Source organism: Drosophila serrata, unplaced genomic scaffold, assembly GCF_035046125.1.
Source record: "Drosophila serrata isolate PLE 108 unplaced genomic scaffold, ASM3504612v1 contig_276, whole genome shotgun sequence".
NCBI lineage: Eukaryota > Metazoa > Arthropoda > Insecta > Diptera > Drosophilidae > Drosophila > Drosophila serrata.
Window position 1 is genome coordinate 7728024 of NW_028257174.1, and position 27355 is coordinate 7755378.

Here is a 27355-nt window from a genome sequence, read left to right on the forward strand (position 1 = left end):
AAACTTCTTCGGCAGATCAGTTAATTATTTTTAAAAGATTTGAGTTGATTATTCAGTTAAATAAATTACAACTTTGATATTTAATAAAAACAATCTATTAAATTACAAATTATGAATTACTGAATTACTGCTTAATTAGCATTCATTTATTCACACAGTCGAGTTGTCCCTTAACCTTTAGCTACCCAAAAGACTGGCCGCTATGGCCTCCGTGTCCATCAGTGTCATCTTATTCGTAAGCTTGGACCTTTTGTAGGCGGGCTCGTCCTCCTCTTCTTCCTTATCATCATCATCAGACGCCTCAGCCTCGGTCTCGGATTCAGATGGCTCTTCCTCGTTGCTGGTCTTAGTTTTGTACACCTTGTCGGGATCTGGCAGCCAGGAGAGGTCCACAGAGTGGTCACTCTCGCTGGCTTCATCGTCATCACCGCCCTCCTCCTCATCCTCCTCCTCTTCGTCACTGCCCTTGGCCTGCTCCGCCTTCTTACGCAGCTTATCTCTCTGCAGCTTGTGGCGCTTCTTAACAAGTTCGCGGAATCGCTGTTTATCATACTGATCCTCCTCGGTGAGCAGAGCCTTGGATAGCACCAGATCAATGCCACCATCGTCGTCCTTGTCGCCCGAACGTTGCCTGGCACTCAGGGCCTTCATCTGGCTGCGATCGTCTGCCACCGTTTCGCCCTCGTCATCAAACTTCAGTTTGGAGTTGACCTGAAGGTTCTTCTTCAGTGCCTTTTTGGCCAGCGAGGCCTTGGTGACGAGCTTCTCACGCTTGGGTACCATTAGGGACTCCTCTGGCTCGCCCACATCTCCACCGACGTCCAGTTGAAGATCCACCGGTTCTCCCTCAACGTCGTGATCCTTTCGCTTGACCTTGATAAAGTCCTCATCATCCGAATCATCTTCGCTTTCGCTTGCCCTACCAAAGGTCTGCTGTTTGCTGAGCTTGGGTAGAACTGGAGCGGCAGTCGTCGTTGCAGCAGCGGCATCAGGTCCTTCGCCCTTCTCCTTCTGCTGCTGGAGCTGCTTTTGGCGCCACAGGAATTTCTCGAGGAATGGTACGCGCGGCGTAACTGCCAAGCCCAGCGATTGAGCGAACGCATCCAGATCCAAGCTGAACACATTGAAGAGGCGCTTGTTGCGCATGAGGAACACAGATTTCAAGTACGAGAGGAAGGCACGCTGGGCGGTGGCTCGCAGCTCGGGGAATTGGGCCAGGAAGGCCTCAATCTTGACGCGTGGCGAGAAGAGCTTCTTGGAATCGATCTGTACACACCGAATGTTCAGGTTCAGTTGGTCCTTTAACGCACCGATCATGTACTCCTCCTCGCTGGGCGTCAGCACCAGGAGGCATTCACCACGCGTCTTGTTGCGTGCGGAGCGACCCGCTCGATGGATATACTGGGAGACATCCTCGGGACAATCCAACTGCACCACCCAGTTGACAGCGGGAAAGTCAAGACCGCGTGATGCTACGTCTGTGGAAAACATGACGACGTGGCTTTTGCGCAAGAAGTCCTCGTAGATGGCAATGCGACGATCCTGATGAAGGGTACCGTACAGGGCCAGCAGGGGACTGCCCGGACGCAGCTTGCAGAATATCTCGTACAGATACTTGGCCTGCTTGCAGCTGGCAACGAACACAATAATCTTCTGCTTCATATGGTTCTTGATGAACGACCACAGCATAGTGATTTTATCCTCTAGATTGAGCACTACATAGCTCTGTTGCAGCAGCTCGGGAACGGCCAGAACAGCCGCCTTCAATGTGGAAGCAGTCGTTCCTTCTTCTCCCCCACCGGCGGCTCCATAGCCCACATAGACAGGTTCCTTTAGATTCAGCCTGGCCAGATCCTGTACCGTATTCGTTTGTGTCGCCGAAAACAAAAGGGTCTGTCGTTCTGGTGGAAAGTTCTCAATAATCGAGTTCAGTGTCTTTTGGAAACCCATGTCCAGGCAACGATCTGCCTCGTCCAGGACCAGCATCTCCATGGTACTTGTGTTGAACAGCGGATTCTCGTCCATGTGCTGCAGCAGGCGACCGGGAGTGCAGATCAGAATGTTGCACTGATCCATTCGAGTGCGCTCGAACTTTAGGTTCTTGCCGCCGATAATGAGACCGGCGGAGAAGTCGTGGTGCTTGCCCACCTTCTTTAGTGTTTCGAAGATTTGGTAGGCCAGCTCGCGTGTGGGTGAGATAATGATCGCTCCAACGCCATCGGTGCGAGACCATTTGTTCATGAACAGATGCTCCAGGACCTAAAAGAAAGAAGGAACTTTAGGAATTTGAACAAGTATCAGAAGATGTATTTAACTAACGGGTATGAGAAAGGCCAGTGTCTTCCCACTGCCCGTGACCGCCGCTCCCAGCACATCCTTGCCCAGCAGCGCCGGGCCGATGCTCTCGCGCTGCACCTGTGTGGGATGTACGAACTTGGACTCCGTCAGGGCCTTCAGCGTCTTGCGCGACAGCGGGAACTGTGCAAACTTCTTGATGGCCTCGGCATCGATCTCGGCATACTTGGCCCGCAGTTCTTGGATCTCTGTGTCGGTGGCGGCCAGTTTCGATTTCTTGATGTCCTCCCGCGGCCGCTTTAGCTGCCTGTTGTTGCCGCTTTGCTTTTGGTTGCCTTGTCCCCTGTTACGCCTGCCATTGGGGTATTCCGTCTTGCCCTTCTCTTCTCCTGATCTCGGCTTAAAACGCGGACCCGGCTTGCCCGGTCTCTTGTGTTTCTGTCGCTGCATTCCCTGTTAACTTTGCCAAAATTGGATATTTAATCTGAAGAATAATTGAAACTCGCACGCGGCTGGGAATTAGAGATGAAAGTAATCGTTGGAACCATCGACAATATCGATATCTGGTACTACCGATCAATACTATCGCCACATTTAGAATTTATTAAAAAAATGTATGATATGATTAAACTTATGTTTCTATATTGTTTCTAAATCTAAAATTCTTAGGTGTTTAAAATTTAAAATAATATTTGCAGAAAACGAAAACCAAGTTGGCAGCCCCAAGACCAGCCCATCGAACAGACCTCGCGAAGCGTTGACAGCCCTAGCTGCAACAGTTAAGCAAAACTTAACAATCTAGCTATTTCTTAGCTACATATATATGCATATATAACTAACTATATATATACATATATAAATATATATGTATATATATATATATATACACATAAATAAAATATGTATACATTAACATAAAACATTATTGTTTTTTGCCTGTTTTTTGGGTTCGATTCTGCTACATTTTTTATGTATTATTTGTATACGTGTAAACGGGTATTATAATTTTATTTAGTGAAGGAGTCATTTCCGACCCTATAAATTATATATATTCTTGATCAGCATCAACAGGCGAATCTTTCTAGCCATATCGGAACGCAAATTTTTTTTTTTAATTTTTTCAAATTTTCATAAGGGGTTCCATGGACAAAATTGTCAAAAATTGGTGGAAAAAATTTTAATTTTTTAAAATTTATTTATTAATTAAATTGAGTATGCAGATTTATTAAGCTATTAAAAACTAACTTAGAAAAGCTTTCAGAATTAAAATTAATGCGTATTTGCCTTAGTTATGAGTTTTTTAAATATAAATTTGAGGAAACTATTTTTATAAATGGAAAATATTGATTAAAAAAATATTTTAAGCTTAGTTATGATCGATTTCCGATTCGATCCTATAATTCAATTGCAAACTGCAAAACTTCTCGAAGTTAATTTCCGTTCTTATTATAATTTTTTTATTTTTGACAACAGCGAATAAAATTCCTTATTGCAATGAATGGAGCCAGGGCGTCTGCGGCCTTCAGGCATGCTACTAATTTCAATTTGAATTAATTTAATTTTCTATTTTTTAAATATATTTTAACAAATCCCATATTATTATAATCTGTAAAATTTTCTTAGCTATCGTTATAATTTGGCTTTTTTTTATCCATTTTCAAGAGCTAGATAAGCTTTTAACGACCCGACGAGTTGGCACCACTGACTGAGACGGAGAACGCTCTTGGACTGGAATCCAATTGGAATTCGCCTCGGTGCTCGTTTCGGTCCCGGGCTGTGATCGATCTCCTCGATCTCCGCACCCCGCACCAACAACATCAGCATCAACATCAACATTACACCTCCTGAGCCACCAGTTCCACCAGCCATTCAGTCAGCCAGCCAACAACAACCACCTACACCACACACGACATTCACATATATACATATACAAAGCACACACACACATCACAGTAACAGCAACAGAAGCAGCAACAACAACAACAACGAAAACAAAAGTTGGAGCTCCTTGAAATGGGCACCATCTCATCCGTGCTACAATGGTCATGCACCAAGTGCAACACGATCAATCCCACGGAATCGCTCAAGTGCTTCAACTGCGGCACCGTGCGCAAGGTCTTCCCTAATCCCATCCAGCAGCATCAGACGCAGCAGCAGCGGCGAATAGCAGGAGGAGGAGGAGGTGGCGGAGAAGCTGCTGGAACTGGAGCCTGGCCAGCTGATGGAGTCGAGCAGACAGCGGATAAGGAGAAGGGTAGAGCGGTTGCCAGGTAAGCAAGAGAACGAGACGCTAGGAGGGGCCTGGAAGCAGATAAAGGAGCACCAGAGAGAGTGGGAGCGGGAACGGGAGCACCAGCGGTCGCCACAAAAACAAACAGCCTGTTCCTGCTCCTCTGTCTCTGACTGTGTAGGTGTTCGTGTGTGTGTGCGTTTTGTGTTTGTGTGCGAGAGCAGGGTCCAGTGCTGTCCGATTTCTTTTTCTGAGCCAAACGAAAGGATAGCTAAAGGATTTTTGTATTATTAGATTTTTGATTAGAAATTAATAATTAGGATTATTAGTGAACAGGACATACTTTTTTTATTCGACTTATTATTTTGTAATATTTGTTTTTTATAAATGGAGATCAAACGCTTTTTCAGTTCATTCCATTATAGGCGCTGTGAGGGACAATAAGAAAAGCATCACGTCCTGTCCAATAAGATATCCCAATATGTCCAATAGTTAAATAGGTAATTAATTTCACTGTTAAATTAATTACCAAAGCACATTTGTGAAAGAAATTAGAATCATTAAGAAGCTTTCTCGGTCTCAGTTAATCCTTTAGCCAATTTCTTGGCTTGAAAAATGAAAGCTAAAAGTCCTCAAGCCAGCACTGACGATTGTCCCTGAGCGTGTGTGTGTCGAGTGTGTGTATGTGTGCATGTATACACAGCAGCAGCGGCAGAAGCAACAACAAAACGGGCGAGGAGAGCAGCGAGAATTGGGGAAAATCGATTTGGATAAAGAGGCATTGTTTACAAGTTTATCGATTGGCGGACGAGCAGAGACTGACGACGAAAGGAAACTGGCGAGCAGTGTTGCCAACTTTAAACAGTTAAAACGCTTAATTCGAGGAGTTAGATGGTGAAAAACAACTGACAATGTCGAAGAAACAGGCAAACTAATGGTTAATAATTTGTTTCACACTTTAAACTTGACATATAATAGGCAAACTAAAGTTTAATGAAAAGAGACAGAAAGCCAGACTCGATGGGAAAAGCTGAAGTGACAACACTGGTCATTGAGTTAACTTTAGCCGAGGAGGAACTGGCGAAACGAGTCCTGAAGGAAAATAATCCAAAACCCGCTCATCCAAATCCCAGATCCAAATCCAAAAAGCGAAACCCTTTTCCCTTATTTCAGGAGCGAGTACAAGCATGTGTACAAGTCGCTGCTGCGCGGATGCTTGAAGCGGCCGCAGAGGAACAGCCAGAACCTGCCTGCCAACTGTGTGGACTGCGAGGATACGCGCAAGTACATCAAGAGCTCCATCGAGCTCTATCGTCACTTCTCCAATCCGGCACTGAACCGGCGCTGGGTGTGCCACGCCTGCACCACCGACAACAGCTCCGTCACCTGGCATTGTCTCATCTGTGACACGGTTAGCTATCTGGCGCCCATCTACAAGGACGGCATTAGTGGCGCCAGCTGTGGTGACCGTGGCCAGGAGCTAGCCGGCAGCCTTGGCAATCGAGGCGAGCTGCTGGCCGATAGCCATCATCATCACCAACAGCAACCACAGCAGCATCAGCTACACCATCACAATCACAATCAGGAGGAAGAGGAACAGCACCACCCGCACCAGCTACAGTCACATTCCCAGCACTCGCACAAGCGACTACTCAAAAGCAGCAGCAGATCGGGATCGGGATCTGGCTCCGGTTCAGCTTCAGGATTGACGGCATCAGGTGCATTGAGGCGCACCCAGAGCCTGAGCACCGCCATCGATAAGAGCGCCTCTGGGCGCAGCTGCCACATCTGCTATGCGAATAACCAGAGCAAGGACATCTTCAACCTGCCGCAGGTCAAGCCATCGCCACAGCTGACGACAGGTGAGTTTGATATCCATTTATGCAGCTTATTTGAAAGTTATTTAATTATTTTATACTTTATAATGTAAGAGAGTTCAAAGGACACGAGAGGTTCTCCCAGTTTGAGGCCTGGCTTCTTGTCTTTGACAAGATCTTTGTCCTTTAGCAACAAAAATAGCTTTAAAAATAAAGTATTATTATTTACTTTCCCATAAAGCTTACATTAGTTTTAAATAATTTTTCCCGCAGGCATTCCACCCGTCGTGGCCGCTTGCAGCAACTCGCGGTTCGCCATTGCCAACGATACGTTTTGCCGGCGCAAGCAGAATAACAACAATAAGAACCAGAACCACAAGGTGGTGCGCGAGAGCGGGGCCAAGCGGAAGTACAACTTCACCATTACCACGCTCTCGCGGTCAGCGACCAAGGATGTCCAAAATCCGGCTAAACCTCCCCGCCAGCCTCTGAATCTTCATCAGCAGCTGCAGCAGCAGCAGAAGCACCAGAACCAAAGCCAGACCCAGAATCAGAGCCAGAGCCCCAGCCAGGGCCAGCAAGTGCAACGGAAGGTGCAGCGAGAGCCAGCAGCAGTGAGTATGAATCCATCGCAGTTCACCATTCCGCGGAACGGCGTCTTCATAGCCGTCAATGAGTGGTCAGAGCCAGCGGCAGCCAGCTCCAGCTCCAGCTCCAGTTCCAATCATCAACATCACCATAGCAACTGCATCAACAACAACAACAATAACAATAACATCAGCGACAGCGGCAACACCAGCAGCAGCAACAGCAACAGCAATGGCGGTGGTGGTGGCAATGGAAACAGCAACAAGTTGTATGAGAACGAATGCGTAGCTTTGGCCCAACAGCAGTTAAGAGCAGCTGCCTCCCAGGCAGCCCAGGCAGCTGCCACAGCGGTGGCCATTGCCAGTTCGGATACCCCAGGCAGCGGTGGGCTAGTGCCCATTTATGCGCAAGTCAACAAGCAGCACAAGCTCAAGAAAAAGCAGCAGCAGCAACAGATCGTCGAATGTTCGCAGGCGAATAACAATGGCAGCGGCAGCGGGGAGATTACTGATTTGACCAGCAGCGAATCCCTGACCGGGCTAGGAGCCAGCACCGATGGCAGCGGTGGTGCCAGCGGTGAGGCCAGCGAGTCCGAGTCGCAAATTGAAGAGCATTCCATCTACGCCAAGGTGTGGAAGGGACCGCGGAAGGCGACCGAATCGAAAATGTAATGCCAGCCAGACGGCTAGAGGAGAGATTAAGACCCCCTTCGGTTTCTCCAGTTCTTTTTTGTAGCCTTTGTTCCCGCTTATCAGTTATAATTAGGTTTTTTGCCTATATTTTTTGTTTTTGTTTGCTGCTGCCGATTATTTATTTGCGCTGGCGCTTAGTCATGCTCCCAGCGAGCATATTCTGTTTATATTTCGTATTCGTTGGTTTACTGCAGTTCCTTACCAGCTTTATATTTATTAATTATTATTTGTTTGATTAATTGCCAAGAGTGTGTTTTTTATTAACAATATAATTGGCAAGTTAATAATTTTTGATAATTGGCTTGGCCTTCCGCCTTGAGATTATCTGCGAGCATGATTTATGATCAATTCTAATATTTCACCTCGCAGCACTCATGATCCATCGGGGGGCAGCGGTCGCCTGATAGTAGCCAGCGGAAGATCCGCAGCACCAGTACGTCACGACAATAAAGCACAGCTGGGGAATAGCAACGGCAGCCGCAGCAAGATGTGGACATGCATCAAATGTTCCTATGCCTACAATCGACTCTGGCTGAAGACGTGCGAGATGTGTGAGGCCAAGCTAGATCAGCAGCAACAGCAGCTCCAGCAGCAGCAGCAGGCAGGTAGGTTATCCTCCTTAGATAAGCTATATATCAAACCATTTAACCAACCTTTAACTCTTCCAGAAAAACCCCGCGATGAGCCGTGGACGTGCAAAAAGTGCACACTGGTGAACTACTCAACGGCAATGGCCTGTATAGTATGTGGCGGCTCTAAGCTGAAGAGCATCTCCTCCATTGAGGACATGACGCTGCGCAAGGGCGAGTTCTGGACCTGCAGTCACTGTACTCTAAAGAACTCGCTGCATTTGCCGGTGTGCAGTGCCTGCAAGTCACTTCGCCAGCCGCAGCTATCCATGGCCATGGAAGCAGTACGCGAACGACCCGATGGCCAGTCGTACGAAGAGCAGGATGCCAGTGCAACCTCTGGAGGCTCAGGCGGCGGTGGTGGAGGTAATAGCGAGGTGAAAACACCCACAGCTTTGAATCTTCCTCTGCCGCCAGTTTCGCTGCCTATGCCTTTGCTGCAGATACCAGCGGCTTCGGCGCCAAGTCATCGTGGCTCGCGCAGTCCCTCGCCCAGGATGCAGCAGCTGCCGCCGCTTCAGCAACAGCAGCTGCCACCACAGCAGCGCAGCTCTTCGGGTGCCATTCCCAAGCGTCACAGCACTGGCGGCTCCATTGTTCCCAGGAATATCTCAATCGCTGGCCTGGCCAGCTATAATATTCAGCAGGGTCAGGGCGTGGCCTCCGCCTCTGTGGTCGCGCCAGGAGCTGGCTCCAGTGCCATCTCCAGCACTGCCAAAAAGTGGCAATGCCCGGCTTGCACGTACGAGAACTGTGCTGCTTCTGTTGTCTGTGACATCTGCTCCAGTCCGCGTGGACTTGCGACCGCTGTATTGGGTGAAGCGCTGGCCAGAAAGTCTATTCGCGTAGCCCTCACTCCGGCGGACATTCGGCAGGAAAGCAAGCTGATGGAGAACCTGAGACAACTGGAAGAAACCGAGGCGCTGACCAAGTGGCAGAACATCATTCAGTATTGTCGCGACAACAACGAGCTCTTCGTCGATGACTCATTTCCGCCGGCCCCGAAGAGCCTCTACTACAATCCGGCTGGAGGAGCGGCCGAGGGTAATCCCGTGGTACAATGGCGTCGTCCGCACGAGATCAACTGCGATGGCGGTGCGTATCCGCCATGGGCGGTCTTTCGAACGCCACTGCCCTCGGATATATGTCAGGGCGTCCTCGGGAACTGTTGGCTGCTCAGCGCTCTGGCCGTGCTGGCAGAACGGGAAGATCTTGTGAAGGAGGTGCTGGTCACAAAGGAGATATGCGGCCAGGGTGCCTATCAGGTGCGTCTCTGCAAGGATGGCAAGTGGACGACGGTGCTGGTGGATGATCTGCTCCCGTGCGACAAGCGCGGTCATCTGGTCTACTCACAAGCAAAGCGTAAGCAGCTGTGGGTGCCGCTCATCGAGAAGGCGGTGGCCAAGATCCATGGCTGCTACGAGGCGCTCGTATCGGGGCGAGCGATCGAGGGACTGGCCACGCTGACGGGAGCGCCCTGCGAGAGCATACCGCTGCAGGCAAGCAGCCTGCCCATGCCCAGCGAGGATGAGCTGGACAAGGACCTGATCTGGGCCCAGCTGCTGAGCTCGCGCTGTGTGCGTTTCCTTATGGGGGCCAGCTGTGGAGGCGGTAACATGAAGGTGAGTTCCGTCCCTCTTATAACCACCACATTCACATTCTGTCGATATCCTACTAATAGGTGGACGAGGAGGAGTACCAGCAGAAGGGACTGCGACCGCGACACGCCTACTCCGTTCTGGACGTGAAGGACATCCAGGGCCATCGGCTACTGAAGCTGCGGAATCCATGGGGACATTATTCGTGGCGTGGCGACTGGTCGGATGACTCCTCGCTGTGGACGGATGACCTGCGCGATGCCCTAATGCCGCATGGTGCCAGTGAGGGCGTCTTCTGGATCTCGTTTGAGGATGTGCTCAATTACTTTGACTGCATTGATATCTGCAAGGTGCGTTCCGGCTGGAACGAGGTCCGGCTGCAGGGTACCCTACAGCCGCTATGCTCCATTTCGTGTGTGCTGCTGACGGTGCTGGAGCCAACGGAAGCGGAGTTTACGCTCTTCCAGGAGGGGCAGCGTAACTCGGAGAAATCGCAGCGGTCGCAGCTGGACCTGTGCGTTGTGATATTCCGCACCAGATCGCCGGCGGCCCCGGAAATAGGTCGATTAGTGGAGCACAGCAAGCGGCAGGTAACTAGGATTCATCTTTGATTACCAAAAAGCCTTTCCACTTAATCAAATATTCTTCATAATCACCTACAGGTTCGCGGCTTTGTTGGCTGCCACAAGATGCTGGAGCGTGACATCTATTTACTCGTCTGCCTAGCCTTCAACCACTGGCACACGGGCATCGAGGACCCACACCAGTATCCGCAATGCATTCTGGCCATCCACAGCTCCAAGCGGCTGCTTGTCGAGCAGATTAGCCCCTCGCCGCACCTCCTAGCCGATGCTATTATCAGCCTCACCCTAACCAAGGGCCAGCGGCATGAGGGACGCGAGGGCATGACTGCTTATTACCTGACCAAGGCGAGTAACAAAGTCCGTTTATTAGCTCCTGGAGAATCACCTAACTTATGGGGTAATTTATTGCAGGGCTGGGCAGGTCTGGTTGTGATGGTGGAGAACCGGCATGAGAACAAGTGGATACACGTCAAGTGCGACTGCCAGGAGAGCTACAATGTGGTGTCCACACGCGGTGAGCTCAAGACGGTGGACTCGGTGCCGCCGCTTCAAAGGTTTGTGGTCCTTACAATGTCCGCATATATCCGCTTTAAATCTAATACCAAATTTTTCACACAGACAAGTGATCATTGTGCTAACGCAGCTGGAGGGCAGCGGCGGATTCAGCATTGCCCACCGGCTAACCCATCGTCTGGCCAATTCGCGCGGTCTCCATGATTGGGGGCCGCCGGGAGCGACTCACTGTCCGCCCATTGAGAATGTCCATGGTCTGCATGCGCCGCGGCTGATCACCTAGGAAGGCTGCAGACTGCTGATCTCCAGGCATCAGGCTGTGTCTCCTTGTGCTTGTGTGCATCCATCCCCCGCTTATTTCTCAGTCCCTACTCTAGTCGATGTTTTTTTGTAAACGTATCATGCAAGCAAGCCACTGAATAATCAGCGAGAAACCAAAACCAAAACAAGCAAACCAATCGTATAATGTATATGTGTATAGATCCGAGAGCCGGATCGAATTAAATTGAATTGGATTGGATGGAAAGGCGAATGGAGATCACAATCGAGGTTGATATTGAGATGCGGCTCAGTCCGAACTACGGAGAGCGGTGAACTCGGCTAGATTCCCTCGAGATCAATGAACGATATAGGTTTTTGATGTGTGCGCCGACGATTATGGATTATGGATATATATAGATATGTATTATGAATTTAAGTGCATCCAATATTAATATGTGTATTGTTTTAAAAATAAAGACTACAAGTTATAAAATCAAAGCTGCAAGCATAAGTTGGTCATATTTTGTTGGGTTAAGGTTGACGAATTAGCTTTTATACAAATATATATACATATATCAAATCCGAACGATTGCTTTGAACATGCATAGAGATTTGGTAATTTATAACAATTTATACCATTTAAGAAACAAATATCTGTGCACGTTAAAAATATGAGTCAAAGAAAAGAGAAACTGGACAAATCAAGTAAAATATTTAAATCAATTTTTGTAGACTTTGGTACGATAAAATGTTCCATTACCTTAATTAAAAATGAGGCCAAGACGACTGAAAATTAATAAAAGAGGGACAAAATAAGTAAAGGTGTTCTCCCAATGGCAGATTACCGACTACGGTGAGCCCCTATCCTAAGCGCTCTATTAATAGGTGCCTGAAATGGCATTTAAATTGTATGACCAATTAAGTTTTATGAATTTTCAGTTACTTTTCGAATTTTTTTGAAAATACTTAGGAACCCCATTAATGCCAAGCAGCAAATTACAATGCGACCGACCCATGGAGTCGGGGCTCTGGGCAAGTAACTTAAATCCGTAATTTTATGCCTGAAATATAAAAGTTAGTTAAAATAATATGCTATATGACTAAAATCATTCACTTATATCCCAGCCAAGTTTAAAATAAAATGCATAAGATGGGATGGTTTCTTTTTCTTACAAAATGTATAAAAAGCATATACATATACATGTTTATATGTATTCATAAAGGATTATATTGGGGATAAAAAATGTTTCATTTACATAATAAAATAGAGATTTCACATTTTGGTTTTGTTTTTGTTGTTTGCTTTGTTCAATCCGTTCCTCCCCCAATCCGAATCCAAAACTCTGAAGCAAACACACGGTATCAGAACGTGTGCCTTAGGAGTTGTGGCCAGGATTTGGATTCAGATTTGAATGGGATTGATTGGATTGGATCATGAAATACATATCGAGTTAAAAGTAACCTAAATACAGAGACGATAGTAGTAGGTAAGGTAAACAGACAAAGAAAGGAATCAACATACAATATAATAGGTATATATATATAAATCGGCTTGGATTCGCTTAACCTAAATAAGAATGGATTAATCCATTGCCAATCGCGTCTAAATACAATAGTAGGAATACAGTAGTTATCGTGTTTCGCTTTTAGGATTGATATGAAGTGAGGGTCCGAGTTCGAGTTCGCTTTCGCGTTGACGTTCGAGTGTTTTGATGAAGCAATTGCATTGCCGACACATTTTGCATACGCGGCAGGTGTTACGTGTTACGTTATGTTGTGTGAGTGTGTTTTTGTGTATATTTCTAAATCCTACGAATATATATATAATTGAGTGTATATATGGAGAATGCGAAATTAATACAGAGAATACTTAGCGCCCGTCGTTTTCACAAAATTGAGAGTTGAATTAAAGCGCGATCGCAACCTAATAAATCTGCGTACAAAATATATATGTATATATGCGTGTATATATCTAAATATACGATTTTTTCATTTTTGTGTGTATATAACTATCGATTGCCGCCTCCGCCTGCTGCCGCCACCCACTGACCCACTGTTCACTGCTGGGCCTGCATGCGCGCCTGCATTTGGGCCAGCATTTCCTGCATTCGGCGCAGCTCCGCCTCCTTCTCCTGTAAAATGCGGTCCTTTTCGCCCAGCACCTGCGAAGGTACGCCGCTATCGCGTTCCTGCTTAACACCATTCTCCTTGCCCTTGATGCCCTTGGCCAGGCGATCGCTGCGATAGTTCTCATAGTGCACCTCCTGCGTCACTTCTTGCAGGTCCTGCATGTGGGTGCTGTTGAAAATAGAGACACGGTTATCGACACTCAAAGGGGTAGCCATCCTTCAACCTTACATCAGCATCGTGCGCAGTTTGATAAAGTCGCAGTGATCGGGATTCTCCACCTCGACCACGCCCCACGGATAAAGGCGACCACGCACCTTCTTGCCCTTGACCTCAAGCAGAGTGTTGGCGCCGCAAACGGCGAAAGGCACAGCTTCCTTCAGTTGCTTCACCTGCTCCTTGTAGTCCTCATCCTCATCGGAATCACAGTCGGGCAGTGGATAGATCTTGATGCCATGGCTCTCGATCTCCTGCATGATGCGGCACTTGAGGCGAAGGATCTCCTTTTTGGTTAGGCAATCGGCCTTGGCAATGACCGGCACAATGTTAACCTTGGAGTGCAGCTTCTTCATGAACTCCACATCCAAGGGTTTTAGACTGCAGCCAACAAGGGAATCGAATCAGAGATGTAATTGAATGATGGCTTTCAAGGACAGTACTTACCCATGGCCAAAGGGCGATATAAAGTAGAAACAGCAGTGAATCCGATTGTCAACAATGTTGCGTCTGTTGAGGCCACTCTCGTCGCGCAGAAAGCGCTCATATTGCTCATCGATGTACTCGAGTATGGCACTAAAGCTGTTTGAATTATCGATGGCATCGCCGAAACCGGGTGTGTCCACCACCGTTAATCGCAACTTGACGCCCCGCTCCTCGATCTCCACCGTTGAGGCCTCCAGTTTCACAGTCTGCTTCTGTTTTTCTACAAAGCAAAGAAAGGAAAAGGAGTGTTATCGGTGTCATGATGATGAAACTTATTATGACGACTCACCTATGGCATCCGGAATGATTCGTTCGGGATAGAGATCGGTGAGAAAGAGACTGTTGACCAGCGTGGACTTGCCCAAACCAGACTCGCCCACCACCATCAGTGTGAATTCGAAGCCCTTCTTCACGGACTTGCGATGCACCTGGTTGGGCAAATTGGCAAAGCCCACGTAGCCGGGCGTCTCGATGCTGGAAAACTGCAAAGAGGAAGGGCGGATTAGTATGCATTAAGAGATTACAGAATAATTTTTGCCTTCCGATGGGATTTACAGGCTTTAAGACGAACACTGAACATATATTAAATATTATTTCGAAAACAGAATAGCCTGTACTTGCTATAAAAAACTATCTTATCACTGGAAGGAAGGATTCCTTTCATTTAAACAATGTATAAAATATAAAATTATATTTTCTAAGCTGGAAAGTGTCTTCTAAGTGAAAGAAAGGCGCCTCCAATTTGTTTTGGGTCTTAGAAAGTTACATAGCAGCCATTTATCAAGTTGATTAGCATGCCCGGCACGCGCCTGTCTTTGGAGGAGGTTTCACTTGGCTTTGGACCCACAAAAACAAATATAAGAATAGCAGAAAACAATTAGTGGCACTGCCCTGGGAAGTCAGTGTGTTATGTGGGTCACAGGAGATGGGAGATTCAGCCACCGCCAGCGCCGCCCCTGCCAGAAAGAAGACAAAGGAGACGGATGAGCGGCCCGACGAAGAATGCCGACGCCGCCGGCATGTGCCTGTGTGCGTGTGTCCATGTGAATCACTTGAACTCAAACGTAGCGAAGAAGGTAGGGGGAAGAAAAAGAGAACGAGGAGGCTCCAAATTGTGAAACTATACACTTGTTGACCACCGAAAGGTCCTCGGAGCTGCCACGATTATTCAATTAACAATAATCAATAATTGCTACTCACGCCCTTTGTATCGGCCATTTTAAAATAAAAAACACAGAACAAAACTTCGAAAAATGACGAACAAAATAGCAGTGCAGTGTGACCAGAGTGGACATGCCAGAAAAATACTATTATCGATGCTATGGCTACTATCGATGTTCTTAAAACCAGGGCGATACATCGATTTCAACATTGATATTGACTTTATTGAGAGGCTAAAAATAAGGTACATTCACCAGGAATATAACAAAATGTAGCTTTTATAAGATCGGAGAAAGCAATATAAAGTAAACCACAACTTATCGGTATATTTATCGATTACAGAGATGTTTTTCCAGCCCTAGCACATGGCGTGCGGTAACATTGCCGGCTTTGCAAAGACTGAAAAAAATGTGTAAATTTTGATAAAAACCAAAAACAGAGCATGATCCGGACGCTCTCCATCCGCTGGCTGCTTCAGCGGACGGGTGGCACGTCGCCCGCAGCCTGGCTGGTGTCGCGTGCCCGCCACCTGGCCGCCACAACTTCGGTCAAGGCCGAGACGAAATCCAGCACTAAAGAAGAACCTTCACAGGCGGAGCTCTTGCACGAGTTCGCCCGGATGCCAGTGGAGCGTATACGCAACTTCAGCATCATTGCTCACGTGGATCATGGAAAGAGCACACTGGCGGACCGCCTGTTGGAGCTAACCGGCGCCATTGCCCGGAATGGAGGCCAACATCAGGTGCTGGACAGCCTGCAGGTGGAGCGGGAGCGCGGCATTACGGTTAAGGCGCAGACTGCCTCCATTTTCCATCGCCACAAGGGCGAGCTGTATCTGCTGAACCTAATCGACACTCCTGGTCACGTGGACTTCTCCAATGAGGTGGGCTTTAAAAACAGGAATGAGAGCTGGGCTTTTAACAGTTTCCTAGTATTTCTTCACTAATTGATATCTATTTGCAGGTTTCTCGCTCACTGGCCGCTTGCGATGGCGTTGTTCTATTAGTGGACGCCTGTCACGGCGTCCAGGCTCAGACCGTGGCTAACTATCATCTTGCCAAGCAGCGACAACTAGCTGTGGTGCCGGTACTCAATAAGATAGACATCAAACACGCCAATCCCGATCAGGTGTGCCAGGATATGAAGCTGCTGTTTGATATAGACCCCGCTCAAGTGCTGCGTGTGTCCGCCAAACTGGGCACTGGCGTTTCCAAGGTGCTGGAGCGCGTTATCGAGGTGGTGCCGCCGCCACAGGTGCAGCGAGAGAGTGACTTTCGAGCCCTGATCTTCGACAGCTGGTTCGACAAGTATCGCGGTGCTTTGAACTTGATTTACGTGTTGAATGGACGTCTGGAGCAGAACCAAGACATTCAGTCGCTTGCAACCAAGAAGGTGTATCCGGTAAAGAGCATCTCCGTGCTTCGGCCCGCAGAGTGTTCCATTCCAGATCTATCCGCTGGCCAGGTCGGTCTGATTGCCTGCAACATGCGCAACAGCAAGGAGTCGATTGTGGGCGACACTATACATCTGAAGAATCAAGCTGTAAGCGCTGCGGGAAGCTATCGGCCACAGCAACCGCTCGTCTTTGCTGGAGTTTTTCCGGCAGATCAATCCAAGCACGTGGCTCTTCGCAGTGCCATCGATAAGATGGTGCTGAACGACTCGGCAGTCACGGTAAAAGTGGACTCCAGCCCCGCCCTCGGCCAGGGTTGGCGCCTAGGCTTTCTCGGCCTGCTTCACATGGAAGTGTTTTGCCAACGACTGGAGCAGGAGCATGGCGCTGAGCCCATCATTACGGCGCCCTCGGTGACTTATAGATTGATGCTGAGTAACCCAAAGTTGATACGGCAGCAGGGACGCGACACCATGGACATATCGAATGCAGCTCTCTTTCCGGAACCGAACAGCGTCAAGGAGTACTACGAACCGCTCGTTCTGGGCACTATTATCACGCCCACGGAATATGTTGGCCAGGTGATCGGGCTATGCGTAGAACGACGCGGGCTGCAACAGAGCTCCGTGAACATTGACGAGACGCGAGTACTGATGAAGTACGTGCTGCCGCTAAGCGAGATTATCTTAGACTTTCACGACCGCCTCAAGTCGCTCAGCTCGGGATATGCCAGCTTTAGCTATGAGGATCACGGCTACCATCCATCGCATCTGGTGCGTTTGGATATCCACCTGAATGGCAAGCCCGTGGAGGAGCTGTGCCGGATTGTCCATACCTCGAAGGCTGTGGGCGTAGCCCGGCAAATGGTGCTCAAGCTGCGTGACCTCATACCCAAGCAGATGGTTCAGATTGCCATCCAGGCGTGCGTTGGCAGCAAGGTCCTTGCCCGGGAGACGATCAAGGCCTATCGCAAGGATGTGACCGCCAAGCTCTATGGCGGTGATGTAACCCGCCGAATGAAGCTCCTAAAGCAGCAGGCCGAGGGCAAAAAGAAGATGCGGATGTTCGCCAATATCCGAGTGCCGCACGAGACCTTCATCAATGTCTTAAAGCGTTAGCTGTTTGCTGCTGATTTCCTCGAGCGTGATAATTGCTGCTGTCAAAATGGGTGAGTTAAATATAAAAAAATAATGCAAATCTTGATTGGAAACTGTTTCAGGATCTTGTTATATATCATCTCTGAGTTTTAAAAATGGAAAGGGCCTAATTCGACCACAATTTTCAAGAAATTTCGCTGTTGTAAGAAATATATATATACATAGAGACTATTAAGCTGTTATCCGATCCAAAAAGGAAATATATACCCCACATACTTTGTATATGGCTTATTTAAAGCCTTAAGATAATGTACATGCGGATAATAATTGATATTGCAACTATTTAAGTTGAAAGGAATCATAAAATAGGTGGATAATTATTGCAATAATCTTTGAAAATGAAATTAAAAATGAATAAAACAACAGATTAGACGCATGTATTATTGAGTTCATAAATATGTATCATTATTGCACTTAAAGTTGAGGCAGGAAAACAGCTTGATATATTTATACCCTTGCACGGTGTTCTAATTTTAGTCGGAAGCTTGTAACAATGTGACCGAGTCATTTCCGACCCTATAAATCATATATGTTCTTGATCAGGATCAACAGCCGAATCGAACTAGACAACACCGGCAGAAAAAAATTGTACCAATTTTTTCAAAATTTTATTAGGGGTTTCATCGTCAGCATATTTGAAAAAAAAAAAGTTTAATTTTTTTTAATTTTAAAAAAGTATACAGATTTATTTAACTGATAAAAACTAGCATATGACAGTTTTTCGAATTAAGATTAATGCTTTTTTGGCTTAGTTATAGTTTTTTTTACTTTAATTTGTTTATAAAATATAGATATGTAAATTTTGATTTAAAGAATGCGAATATTTTAAGCTTAGCAATGATCGATTTTCAATTCGGTCGTATAATTCGATTGCAAACTACAAAGGGATATAAACTTCGGCTCCCCGTAGTTAGGTTCTATTTTTGTTTTAATATAAGGTTAAATATTGTCTTATTAGACTAAAATATATCTTGGCTAGTATGCAATATATATATTCTTTGTTATCGGCTTAGTCTGCTCCCCGCCCCGTATTTTGACTCTCCAGTTTCCATAGTTGTTTGTGCGATAAGTCTTATCATTGTTTGGCTCTCTTTGAGAGACTGAGAATATAATGGAACAGAATATTATGGATCTGCGGAAATGGGCGTGGTCGTGGTCCCTGCCTCTTTTTAAAGTTCATTAACATCGGTGGAGAGACACTGAAAGCTTTTTGCTTTTACTTTTACTGAACTATATAAAAGAAAAGTATAACCAAAATTTTAATTTTAATTTATTTATATTAGCAATCGTATGTGTGCCATAAATATTATTAAAGTTTAATGAGAAAATGGTCTAATTTTAGAAGCTTCTTAATAAACATTTTCATAAATAAGATAAGACTCCCATATAAAATTCAACCATTTTAATAACAAATAATGCATACATTAATTAATTTCCTTAAATTATATTTCGCGTCCTTTCGCCGTATCGGCATAAATACTTGTCATTTTAGAGAAAAAGTATTAAGTTCTCAGTGCTGCCCCAATATTCCCCATTTTTCAATGGGGTTCTTCACTTCTTAATTTTAGCCTTGACAATGTTTGTTGTTGCGTTTGTTAGAGGGCAAAAGGAAAGCCGCTCGGAAGAAGCGGAGAATGATGAATGAAAAGAAGCAGAGAGAGGCAGACATACAAAAATCGAATTTCCCTGACCCTGAAAACTGGCACACAAACAACTATTGCAGATAGAGAGAGTCAGATATAGTGCATAAAGGTATCCTCCCGCCTCTGTCGCCCCCAAAAAATGGCACACACTGGCTATGTGTAGGTGTAGGTTAGGCGGGCCGTGTGTGTGTGTGTGTGTATGTGATAGCCAGTTTGCTTGCAAGCTTGTGTCGCTCTCTCGCCGAAAGAAAGAGGCAGAGCAAACGAGAGGAGCAGAGAGCCGAAGAGCCACGAACTGAAGTGAACCTCCAAACCTGAACCGTTTGTCGGCGATTAACGGTGCACGGTGGGCGGTGGGTGGTGGTGTTGTTCATCTCTGGGTCGTTCGCTGGTGTGCGTGACCTTGAAAAACAATAACATTGTTGTTGTGCTTCGGCAAAAATGCAAATTGCAAACAAACCGAATCGGCAACCGTTCGAGCAAAACTGTTAAATGTGGTTATGCAATAAAAAAACAAAACGCACGGCAATGGTTTGTTTGGTTTCTTTGAGTGGGGTGTATATTAATTCACACACACACAGTTATAACTGAAAATTGTCGATCAACTTGTTGGAAGAAAATGTATAGTACAAGAGAGCTAAAGATGGAAAGGGGAAGACTTTGATATATTTTTCCGCAAGTTTAAAAGTTCTTTTTAAAGAACTTTCATTGCTAACCCTTTTATATTTATTTCAAAAACTTAACCACTAACAGTTTTCCTTTTTTTTTAACGTTGTAAACCCTTAATTGATAATTTTTCCTATGTTCACATATTTGAAATCTGGTTTCTTAGGGATCATAACCCATTGTTTACATGATTTATTTGAGTATCCATTGAATATCGTTCTCAAATTCACCCTTTCTGATTATTGTTATTATTCTCCAAAAGATATCAGCTGCACTCCTCGCAATTCTCCCGTTAACAACACAAATAGAAAACAGCTGAGCGAGCACTGCTAATGAGCTCTGCACGCAAGTGCAAAAGAGACAAGCAGCGCAGTCAGGTTCTCTCGCTCGGTAAACGGTTATTTTGTTATTGTTTTTGGAGAGAGGTGTGGATGCGCCGCTGCGAATGCGAATGTGGGGGGAGCTGCCCCATGCACATACACACAAAGGCGCCTGCAGAAAGAAAAAGTAAAATAAAATTCATTTCACTGTATGCGGTTGTTGTTGCTGTTGCCGTTGCTGCTGCGCGCAGTTGAACGTCAGCAGCGGCGCAACCGAACAGTGGGCTACATTGCGAATTTAATTTTTCCCTGAAATGCTAGCGTTAACAGGTGAAATCCTGTATTTCCAAAAACAAATAGTTTTTATCTCTTACATTGACATTATACTAAATATAATGTCTGTTGCTGTTATCCACCCTCTCCCAATTTGGCCCACTGTGCGGGGCTTCGCCGTCTCCCAATCGTCGTGTCGTCTACGCTGCCACAGTCGCTGCTGACGTCGCCGCCGCTAGTCGCTGCAGAAAAACACAAAAACAGAAAACACAGTCAGTTTTCATTCTCATTTGACATCATCAACATTGAAATTTAATTAAACGAGAGCAGATACAATTATTCCTTCGACAGCGGATTGTCAAGTAATTCGCTTTGATTGTTTCGATTTAAACGTAGCTTTATTTATGCTTAAACTCAGTGCAGTGCTTTTCATTAAAGATTTCTGTTTTGTTCGAAAAAATCTTTAAAATAAGCGACGCGCACAAAATAACAAACGTCATCAGCTGTTGGCTGCTTGTGTGCGTATGTGTTTATGTGTGTGTGTGGGTGAACTTTATTTGCGGGAGAATTTTTTTCATAACTTTGTATGTGTGCGTATTGTTTTTTTTTCGTTTCTTAATTTATAAATGAAAGGCTAAAGATTGCATTTCAAGGCAGTAGAAAACCTAACCTAGAAAACGAGGACTAAACGTTTGAAGGTTATGGCTGCCAGCCCCTCCCCTCACTCACAGCCACCTACCGACCCTTTGTCGTCCCAATATCTTGGCCTTGACCGTGTGCACTTGTGTGCGTGTGCGAGAACGAGAGAGATAGTAGCTGGGCAGCACGAAAACAGCAAGAAGAAGAAACGGTAACCAACAGCTGACAGCTGCGCTTTACTTTAGGTAAAGTGGCAACGCTGGCGATCCTCCCGCTCCCGCTCACCCACTCCAATACCATTAAACCATCTATCCCTGCGAATCATCGCAAAAATTAACAAAAATAAAGCACAAAACAAACAAAGGCAGTGCGTTGCTCGCACAAACAAAAACGGAACAATAAGAATAATAAAAGCAACAAGGCGGCGTAATCAAGTTCAAAGCGAACTGTGCGAAAAAGAGAGAAGGCAACGCACTCACTGTCACTCACTCTCTTTTTCTCTCTCTGCCTGTCACTCTTTCTCTCTCTCACACACTCATACACAGGCTTGCGCTCAGCTGTACACGTAGCCAGTAGTTTGATTGTTTTCGTTTTCGTTGTTTTTCCCATTTGTTATTTATTTTTCTCTTTTTTCTTTGTTGTTGTCAGATAATTGTGCAACAGCGGGCCAAAAACAAGTTGTCTGTTAAATTATTAAAACCCAATCGATCGGAACGAAGAACGTTCGAATAAAAATGCGTGTGTGTATGTGCAAACTCAGTGTTGCAAAATCTGACTGAATTAAAGAAGCCATGACTTTTGTTTTCCGTTATCCCCTTTTCCCTTATGTATTTTTCTTCCCAATATCTGTTTTTGCAATTAAAGAAAGCTTGTGATCGTACGTATATAAATATACACTTATTTACTTATTGCCTTAAATAGCTCATAAAATGTCATAACAATTAAAAATTAAAAATAAAAAAACAGCTCAAGCTTTGGTTGTGTGCGTGTGCATGTTGTTTAAGGAAACTTTCAGGAGGTTGAAAAGAGAGAGCAGCAGAACAAACACACACAGCTGATAGCGCACTGTTTAGCCTTCTCTGTCTCTCTTTCCAACTGCTCAGAAATTTTTGTAAACAACTCAATATCGCAAAAGGGGGCTGCCAATTGTTTTTTTTTTTTTTTTTTTTCTCTCTTCTCTTCGCTTCTTCTGTTTCTTTCTTGCCTTTTTCCAGCCACATTGGCAGCCCCGTTCGTTTTCTGTATTTGTGAAATTCGGCCAATAAACTAAAGTGGAAATATTGTTTTTATAAGGAAATTGCAACGTTTTCTCTTCTCTTTTGCAGCGTAATATGTGTGCAAGGATCGACGTTTGGATGCGTAGAGATAAGCGACAGCAACAGTGAGAGCAACAACGAGAGAGAGCGATGATCAACGCTGCTGCTGGTCAGCAGGTGACGCCAGTAGGTGCTGGAATTAAATTGCACTTTGCCTGCAATAATAACAACAATAGTAGCAACAATTCGAGCAGCAACTACAGTGGCCTTAAAACAATGGAGCACAAAATGAGCAACAACAATAATAATAGGTGGCAAAAAATCGAGTTAATACGACGAAAATTATCAGATGAAGCTGCTGCTGCTGCTCCCACTCCTGTTCCACCCATGCCTATGCAGCCAATGGGCTTCTACAAGCCCACTCTAAGCGAGGAGAGCGATGATCATCTGCCCAATTCAATTGCAGCAGCACCGCCGCCATCATCGGCACCAGCAGCATCAGAGGAAGTGCCAGCACGACGCGTTGCTTGCCGTGGGCTAAGCCCCATGCCGCCAGGATCAGGACCTGTCCTGTGGGGATTCGAAGATACTATTCTACCCTTTCGCGTATCTGCATATTCAACAGCGAACGCCTTTCAGGGTGCTTTTCAAGGGATTACAGGAGCTACAGTGGAGGCCACAAAACGGCTCTCGCCAGGAGCGGGAGTAGGAGCTGCTGGCCCCGCAAAGGTTACAGCCACAGCCACAAGTCTTCGCTGGCTGTCGATGCCTGTGACCAGGAAGAAACCATCACTGGCCAAAGCTGCAGCAGCTACTATAACAGCTGGCCAGCTAAAGTCTCCCGGAGGAGCAGCAGTCCGGAGTGCCTTAGTAAACCCTCAGCCGCAGCGCACCGAGGACCAAGAAAATGCCTTTCGACGCATCGAAGATGTGCACAACTATGCCAAGCTGCAGGATTGCAGCAGCGACGATGCCGATGACGACGATGATGACGTCGATGACGATGAAGAGGAGGAAGAGGAGCAGGAGCAGGAACAAGAACTGGGCGAGGATGAAGAGGAAGACGAAGAGAAGGGGATCCAGGTGCAGTTACCTGTGCAGCAAGTGGTAACCCGCATTCGACGAGAGGACACTGAGGAGCATGTGGACGTGGATGTGGTGACTGTGCCGCCCCAGGAGCAGGAGCATCCATCGCAGCAGACTCAGCAGCAGCAGCAGGATCAGGCATTGGCGGACAGCATCCGACCCGAACACCATGCCCGCCGCCCAATGAACGCGTTCCTTATCTTCTGCAAGCGCCATCGCGCCATAGTCAAGGAGCGCTACAAAACCCTGGAGAATCGGTGAGTTCCTCCGGCCCTTAATAAAGTTTATAGATCAGGAGATGAACTATTCTCCGTTCTCATCTTTGCAGAGCTATCACCAAGATACTGGGCGATTGGTGGGCCGCACTCGAGGAGAAGGAGAAGCAGTGCTTCACAGATCTGGCACAGCAGGTAAGTTCCCTATTGTTTTTCTTCCTCGCTTTCATCCTCTAACACGTTTCAATACTTTGCAGAACAAGGACGCCTTTTTCAATGCAAATCCCAACTTCAAGTGGTACAAATTGCCGGCGCCGCCGCTGCGAACGCTGGCCACCCGTCCCAGCAATGCGGCAACCGGTGGAGTCCTCCATTCTTGCGATGATCAGGTCCAGCAGCAGGCACCTCCTCCTACTTCGGCCCAACAGCTGCAGCTGCAGTGGGCAGGAGCAGAGCGCGGCGCAAACGGCGTACCACTGGCCTTGTTGCGACGCAACTACTTTAAGCTTGCGGACGAGACCCAGATGGGTGACCTGAGCTCCCTGCTCCAGGTTCAGGTGCCGGAGAAAGATTACGCCTTGCAGCAGGTGCTCAGCGAGACCAGCCAGTTTCTATCCGCCCATATGCCACCTGCTGGTGCTACCAAAACCGGAAGCGGGGCCAAGCGCTCCTTACCGGATAGTACCTCTAGTAACTCTAGTGAGGAGGAGGCGGTGGCAGCAGCGGCGGCTGGTATATCGCCCAGCAAGAAGGCAAAGTCGTCGCGCTCCTGCAAGGGCAAGATATATCAGGAACTGGTCAACTCCGGCCAACTTTCGGCCATAGCCAAAAGCAAGAGTAAGACTCTTCGCACCCCGTCTGCTAATTTAATGATCCTTGGAGGCGGCGGCGGTGGCGGTGGCAACTTTGTGGATATCTCATTGCACGCAGCACCTAATACGCCACCAGTGTCGCCGCCAGAATGCCACAAGGACACAAGCAGTCCAGTGCATCTAAGGAGTGTGTCCGAGTCGAGCAGCAGTGGTTTCTTTGATCTGGAGGAGAAGATTAAGGAGCTGCCGGCTTTGAGCCTGGATGCCTATCTGCAGCGCAAGCGTAGCACCAAAAAGAAGAAGAAGTTTAGCGGCAGCAAGAAGCAAAGAAACTCGAACAGCACCAGTGGAGTGGGAGCGGCTGAAGCAGGGACAGCGACTACCCCAGTGCCAGCCTCCGGCAAGGGAGCAGCATCCGTGGCAGTCAACAGTGATCTGGTACGGATGAAGCAACAGCAGGCTGCTGCCGCTGTGGGCAGTCAGCGACGCAAGGCACGTAAGGAAAGCATCACGCGGCGCGATGTTAGCGCCATCGAGCAGGAGGTGGCCTCCATTCTGCCACTGACCATCAACGGCTGCTACTACTTTGACCAGAGCGATGCGCCCAGGGCGTTAAGCAACAATGTCAATTTTAATGCCACCTCTTTATCATCATCGCCATCGTCGTCGTCGCCGCCACTCTCCTCAAACTCCTCATCGTCGTCGTCATCGCTGTCGCTCTCCTCACCGGCGGCCTACGACGTGATGACCTCCTCTACCTCAGATCTACTCATTCTGGCCGAAGTGGCCGCCAATCGCACTGAGCTGAACAGCAAGTTTAACTAGCGCCAGCAGCATCACTAACACAACAACAGCAGCAACAGCAGCAACACCGCAACACACCACCAGCACCAAGTCGCTCCCTCTAGGACGGCCTCACTGTCCCCGAGGTAATCTTTATGCTTTTGCTTACTGTTATTGGAAGATATGCTCTCTCCACCCTAGGCACGTTCTAATTATTAACGTTTTTTGATTGATTTATGAATTTCTGAAGCAGAAATTCTACAAAAACTTGCAGATATATTACAAATATATTCTGCTTTTCAAATTTGTTAACCAAAAATGGAAGAGTAGAAGCAAATGCATAGCATATTATATTTTTTTCATGATCAAAATCAATTTGAAATCGAAATCTGGTGGCGACATGGACACGGAGGGAATTGGAGAAACAGACAGACAGAGACATTCGTTGATCTACAATTTAGTCAATAATATTATGTAAAAAGCAGCGAATTATGTTTTTTTTTTACTTTATTGTTATGATGGATAGTGGGGACTACCTCTTCCTACTCCTCCATCAATTTCACACCCATATATGCATATATATATTTTTTTATTTAGATATCTTGTTCTGTTTTTTGTTTTCTTGTTAAGTTTCTCCTTTGAAATTGGGCCAGCGTTCAACAATAACAACTTTAGCAGCCACAATAACAAAAACAGCCGAACGCTCATTAAATGTTAATTATTATAATAATATTATTTCTAATATGTAGTCGTAATTTATTGCTATATTTGTCAAAACGCAAACAATTTGCAAACAAAAATAAATTATTTTAAAGTCAAATGCAACATGGTTATTTCAATATTTAAAATTTCAGTAAATTGAATAAAAAAAAATATAAATAAATAATATAAGAGGTATATATTTTTTTAACAGGTAACCAAGGGTTTATACCTGGCGTAAATATATAAATGTTAATTCATATACTGTATTGAAATGATTTTTCTTTCCTTTTTATTTTTATACCCTTGCAGGGTATTATAATTTCAGTCAGAAGTTTGCAACGCAGTGAAGGAGGCACCTCCGACTATATAAAGTATATATATTCTTGATCAGGATCAACAGCCGAGTCGATCTAGCCATGTCCGTCTGTCCTTCTGTCCGTCTATCCGTCTGTCCGTTTCTACGCAAACTAGTCTCTCAGTTTTGAAGCTATCTGAATGAAACTTTGTAGTTAGCCTTCTATATACTCTCACTCGTAAATATGTATGTCGGAACGGGCCGGATCGGACGACTATATCATATAGCTGCCATAGGAATAATCGGAAAATTTTTACAAAAAAAATTTAAACTTTTTCAGTTTTCAATAGAATTGGATCAAAGTTGAGATATAGCCATTTTTCTATACTCTTCAATTTTCTACAAAATTTTATGAAAATCGGAATACTATATCATATAGCTCCCATAGGAACGATCGAGAAATTAATACAATTAAATTTATAACTTTTTTAGTTTTCAGCTGATTTTCATCAAATTTGAGGTATAGTCATTTTATATAAGTCTTAAAATTTGTGGCAAATTTCATAAAAATCGGACGACTATATCATATAGATGCCATACAAACGATCGTTTGATGTGGAGGAAAAATGCAAATCAGTGAATGTAAAACTACAAATATAATATGTATAGGTGAATGAAATGAAAGCAGGTATTACTTCATTGTTTTTTAAAACAAATATATATAATTTATATTGTATGGATTCCTATTCATAGAAGTTCTATCTGCAAGGGTATATAAACTTCGGCGTGCCGAAGTTAGCTTCCTTTCTTGTTAATCACAAAATATTCAATAAGACATTTGGTGGTAAAGCTATACACCACTTAAGTTGTTTTTTTTTTTTAATTCGAATATGGAATATAATTTAAAAAAATGAACAC

At 45.8% G+C, this 27355-nt stretch overlaps 5 protein-coding genes and 1 long non-coding RNA gene across 13 annotated transcripts; 3 read left to right on the forward strand and 3 right to left on the reverse strand.

Moving 5' to 3' along the window:
- Positions 1-24: 24 nt before the first annotated feature.
- Positions 25-2902, reverse strand: LOC110181739 (putative ATP-dependent RNA helicase DDX10). The gene is made up of 2 exons (XM_020949599.2): positions 2320-2902; positions 25-2259 (listed from the first exon to the last, which is right to left on the reverse strand). The coding sequence occupies exons 1-2, from the start codon at positions 2743-2745 to the stop codon at positions 178-180; spliced, it is 2508 nt and encodes an 835-aa protein (XP_020805258.1). The 5' UTR covers positions 2746-2902; the 3' UTR covers positions 25-177.
- Positions 2903-3936: 1034 nt separating this feature from the next.
- On the forward strand, positions 3937-11705 carry sol (calpain 15 small optic lobes). Of its 6 annotated transcripts, none has more exons than XM_020949574.2 (9): positions 3937-4565; positions 5699-6387; positions 6616-7597; positions 7992-8227; positions 8291-9873; positions 9933-10439; positions 10512-10778; positions 10845-10987; positions 11052-11705. In XM_020949574.2, the coding sequence occupies exons 1-9, from the start codon at positions 4309-4311 to the stop codon at positions 11227-11229; spliced, it is 4842 nt and encodes a 1613-aa protein (XP_020805233.2). In that variant the 5' UTR covers positions 3937-4308; the 3' UTR covers positions 11230-11705. The 6 variants fall into 6 exon arrangements, with proteins under 6 accessions (XP_020805233.2, XP_020805232.2, XP_020805234.1 ...); XM_086835988.1 differs by lacking the exon at positions 3937-4565 and adding an exon at positions 5203-5419 and having other exon boundaries at positions 5504-6387; XM_086835989.1 differs by lacking the exon at positions 3937-4565 and adding an exon at positions 5215-5462.
- A 661-nt stretch (positions 11706-12366) lies between these two features.
- Positions 12367-15359, reverse strand: Septin1 (Septin 1). The gene is made up of 5 exons (XM_020949606.2): positions 15237-15359; positions 14326-14518; positions 13998-14256; positions 13566-13931; positions 12367-13505 (listed from the first exon to the last, which is right to left on the reverse strand). The coding sequence occupies exons 1-5, from the start codon at positions 15252-15254 to the stop codon at positions 13265-13267; spliced, it is 1077 nt and encodes a 358-aa protein (XP_020805265.1). The 5' UTR covers positions 15255-15359; the 3' UTR covers positions 12367-13264.
- Positions 14513-23548, forward strand: waw (Translation factor waclaw). 3 transcript variants are annotated; one of them, XM_086836074.1, is made up of 4 exons: positions 14513-15441; positions 15540-16080; positions 16161-17758; positions 22614-23548. In XM_086836074.1, the coding sequence occupies exons 2-3, from the start codon at positions 15640-15642 to the stop codon at positions 17706-17708; spliced, it is 1989 nt and encodes a 662-aa protein (XP_086692200.1). In that variant the 5' UTR covers positions 14513-15441; positions 15540-15639; the 3' UTR covers positions 17709-17758; positions 22614-23548. The 3 variants fall into 3 exon arrangements, with proteins under 3 accessions (XP_086692200.1, XP_020805201.2, XP_020805200.2); XM_020949542.2 differs by lacking the exon at positions 22614-23548 and adding an exon at positions 17810-18123; XM_020949541.2 differs by lacking the exon at positions 14513-15441 and having other exon boundaries at positions 15524-16080.
- LOC147643298 (uncharacterized) lies at positions 18403-20384 on the reverse strand. Its single transcript, XR_015272400.1, has 2 exons — positions 19851-20384; positions 18403-19792 (listed from the first exon to the last, which is right to left on the reverse strand). It is a non-coding gene; the product is annotated as an uncharacterized LOC147643298 (long non-coding RNA).
- bbx (bobby sox) lies at positions 20624-26260 on the forward strand. Its single transcript, XM_020949540.2, has 4 exons — positions 20624-21011; positions 22614-23887; positions 23959-24040; positions 24103-26260. The coding sequence occupies exons 2-4, from the start codon at positions 22695-22697 to the stop codon at positions 25480-25482; spliced, it is 2655 nt and encodes an 884-aa protein (XP_020805199.2). The 5' UTR covers positions 20624-21011; positions 22614-22694; the 3' UTR covers positions 25483-26260.
- Positions 26261-27355: the final 1095 nt, after the last annotated feature.

Excerpts from the sequence above, each read along its gene's own strand:
- LOC110181739 (XM_020949599.2), bottom strand. The coding sequence starts at position 2,745 with ATGCAGCGACAGAAACACAAGAGACCGGGCAAGCCGGGTCCGCGTTTT. Across the intron at positions 2,260-2,319 it reads CACTGGCCTTTCTCATACCC|GTCCTGGAGCATCTGTTCAT; the intron begins GTTAGTTAAATA and ends TCTTTCTTTTAG.
- sol (XM_020949573.2), top strand. The coding sequence starts at position 4,309 with ATGGGCACCATCTCATCCGTGCTACAATGGTCATGCACCAAGTGCAAC. Across the intron at positions 6,388-6,615 it reads ATCGCCACAGCTGACGACAG|GCATTCCACCCGTCGTGGCC; the intron begins GTGAGTTTGATA and ends TTTTTCCCGCAG. Across the intron at positions 10,779-10,844 it reads CTGCTTATTACCTGACCAAG|GGCTGGGCAGGTCTGGTTGT; the intron begins GCGAGTAACAAA and ends AATTTATTGCAG.
- Septin1 (XM_020949606.2), bottom strand. Across the intron at positions 14,257-14,325 it reads AATCATTCCGGATGCCATAG|AAAAACAGAAGCAGACTGTG; the intron begins GTGAGTCGTCAT and ends TTTGCTTTGTAG. Across the intron at positions 13,506-13,565 it reads AAACTGCGCACGATGCTGAT|CACCCACATGCAGGACCTGC; the intron begins GTAAGGTTGAAG and ends TATTTTCAACAG.
- waw (XM_086836074.1), top strand. The coding sequence starts at position 15,640 with ATGATCCGGACGCTCTCCATCCGCTGGCTGCTTCAGCGGACGGGTGGC. Across the intron at positions 16,081-16,160 it reads ACGTGGACTTCTCCAATGAG|GTTTCTCGCTCACTGGCCGC; the intron begins GTGGGCTTTAAA and ends ATCTATTTGCAG.
- bbx (XM_020949540.2), top strand. The coding sequence starts at position 22,695 with ATGATCAACGCTGCTGCTGGTCAGCAGGTGACGCCAGTAGGTGCTGGA. Across the intron at positions 23,888-23,958 it reads TACAAAACCCTGGAGAATCG|AGCTATCACCAAGATACTGG; the intron begins GTGAGTTCCTCC and ends TCATCTTTGCAG. Across the intron at positions 24,041-24,102 it reads TCACAGATCTGGCACAGCAG|AACAAGGACGCCTTTTTCAA; the intron begins GTAAGTTCCCTA and ends AATACTTTGCAG.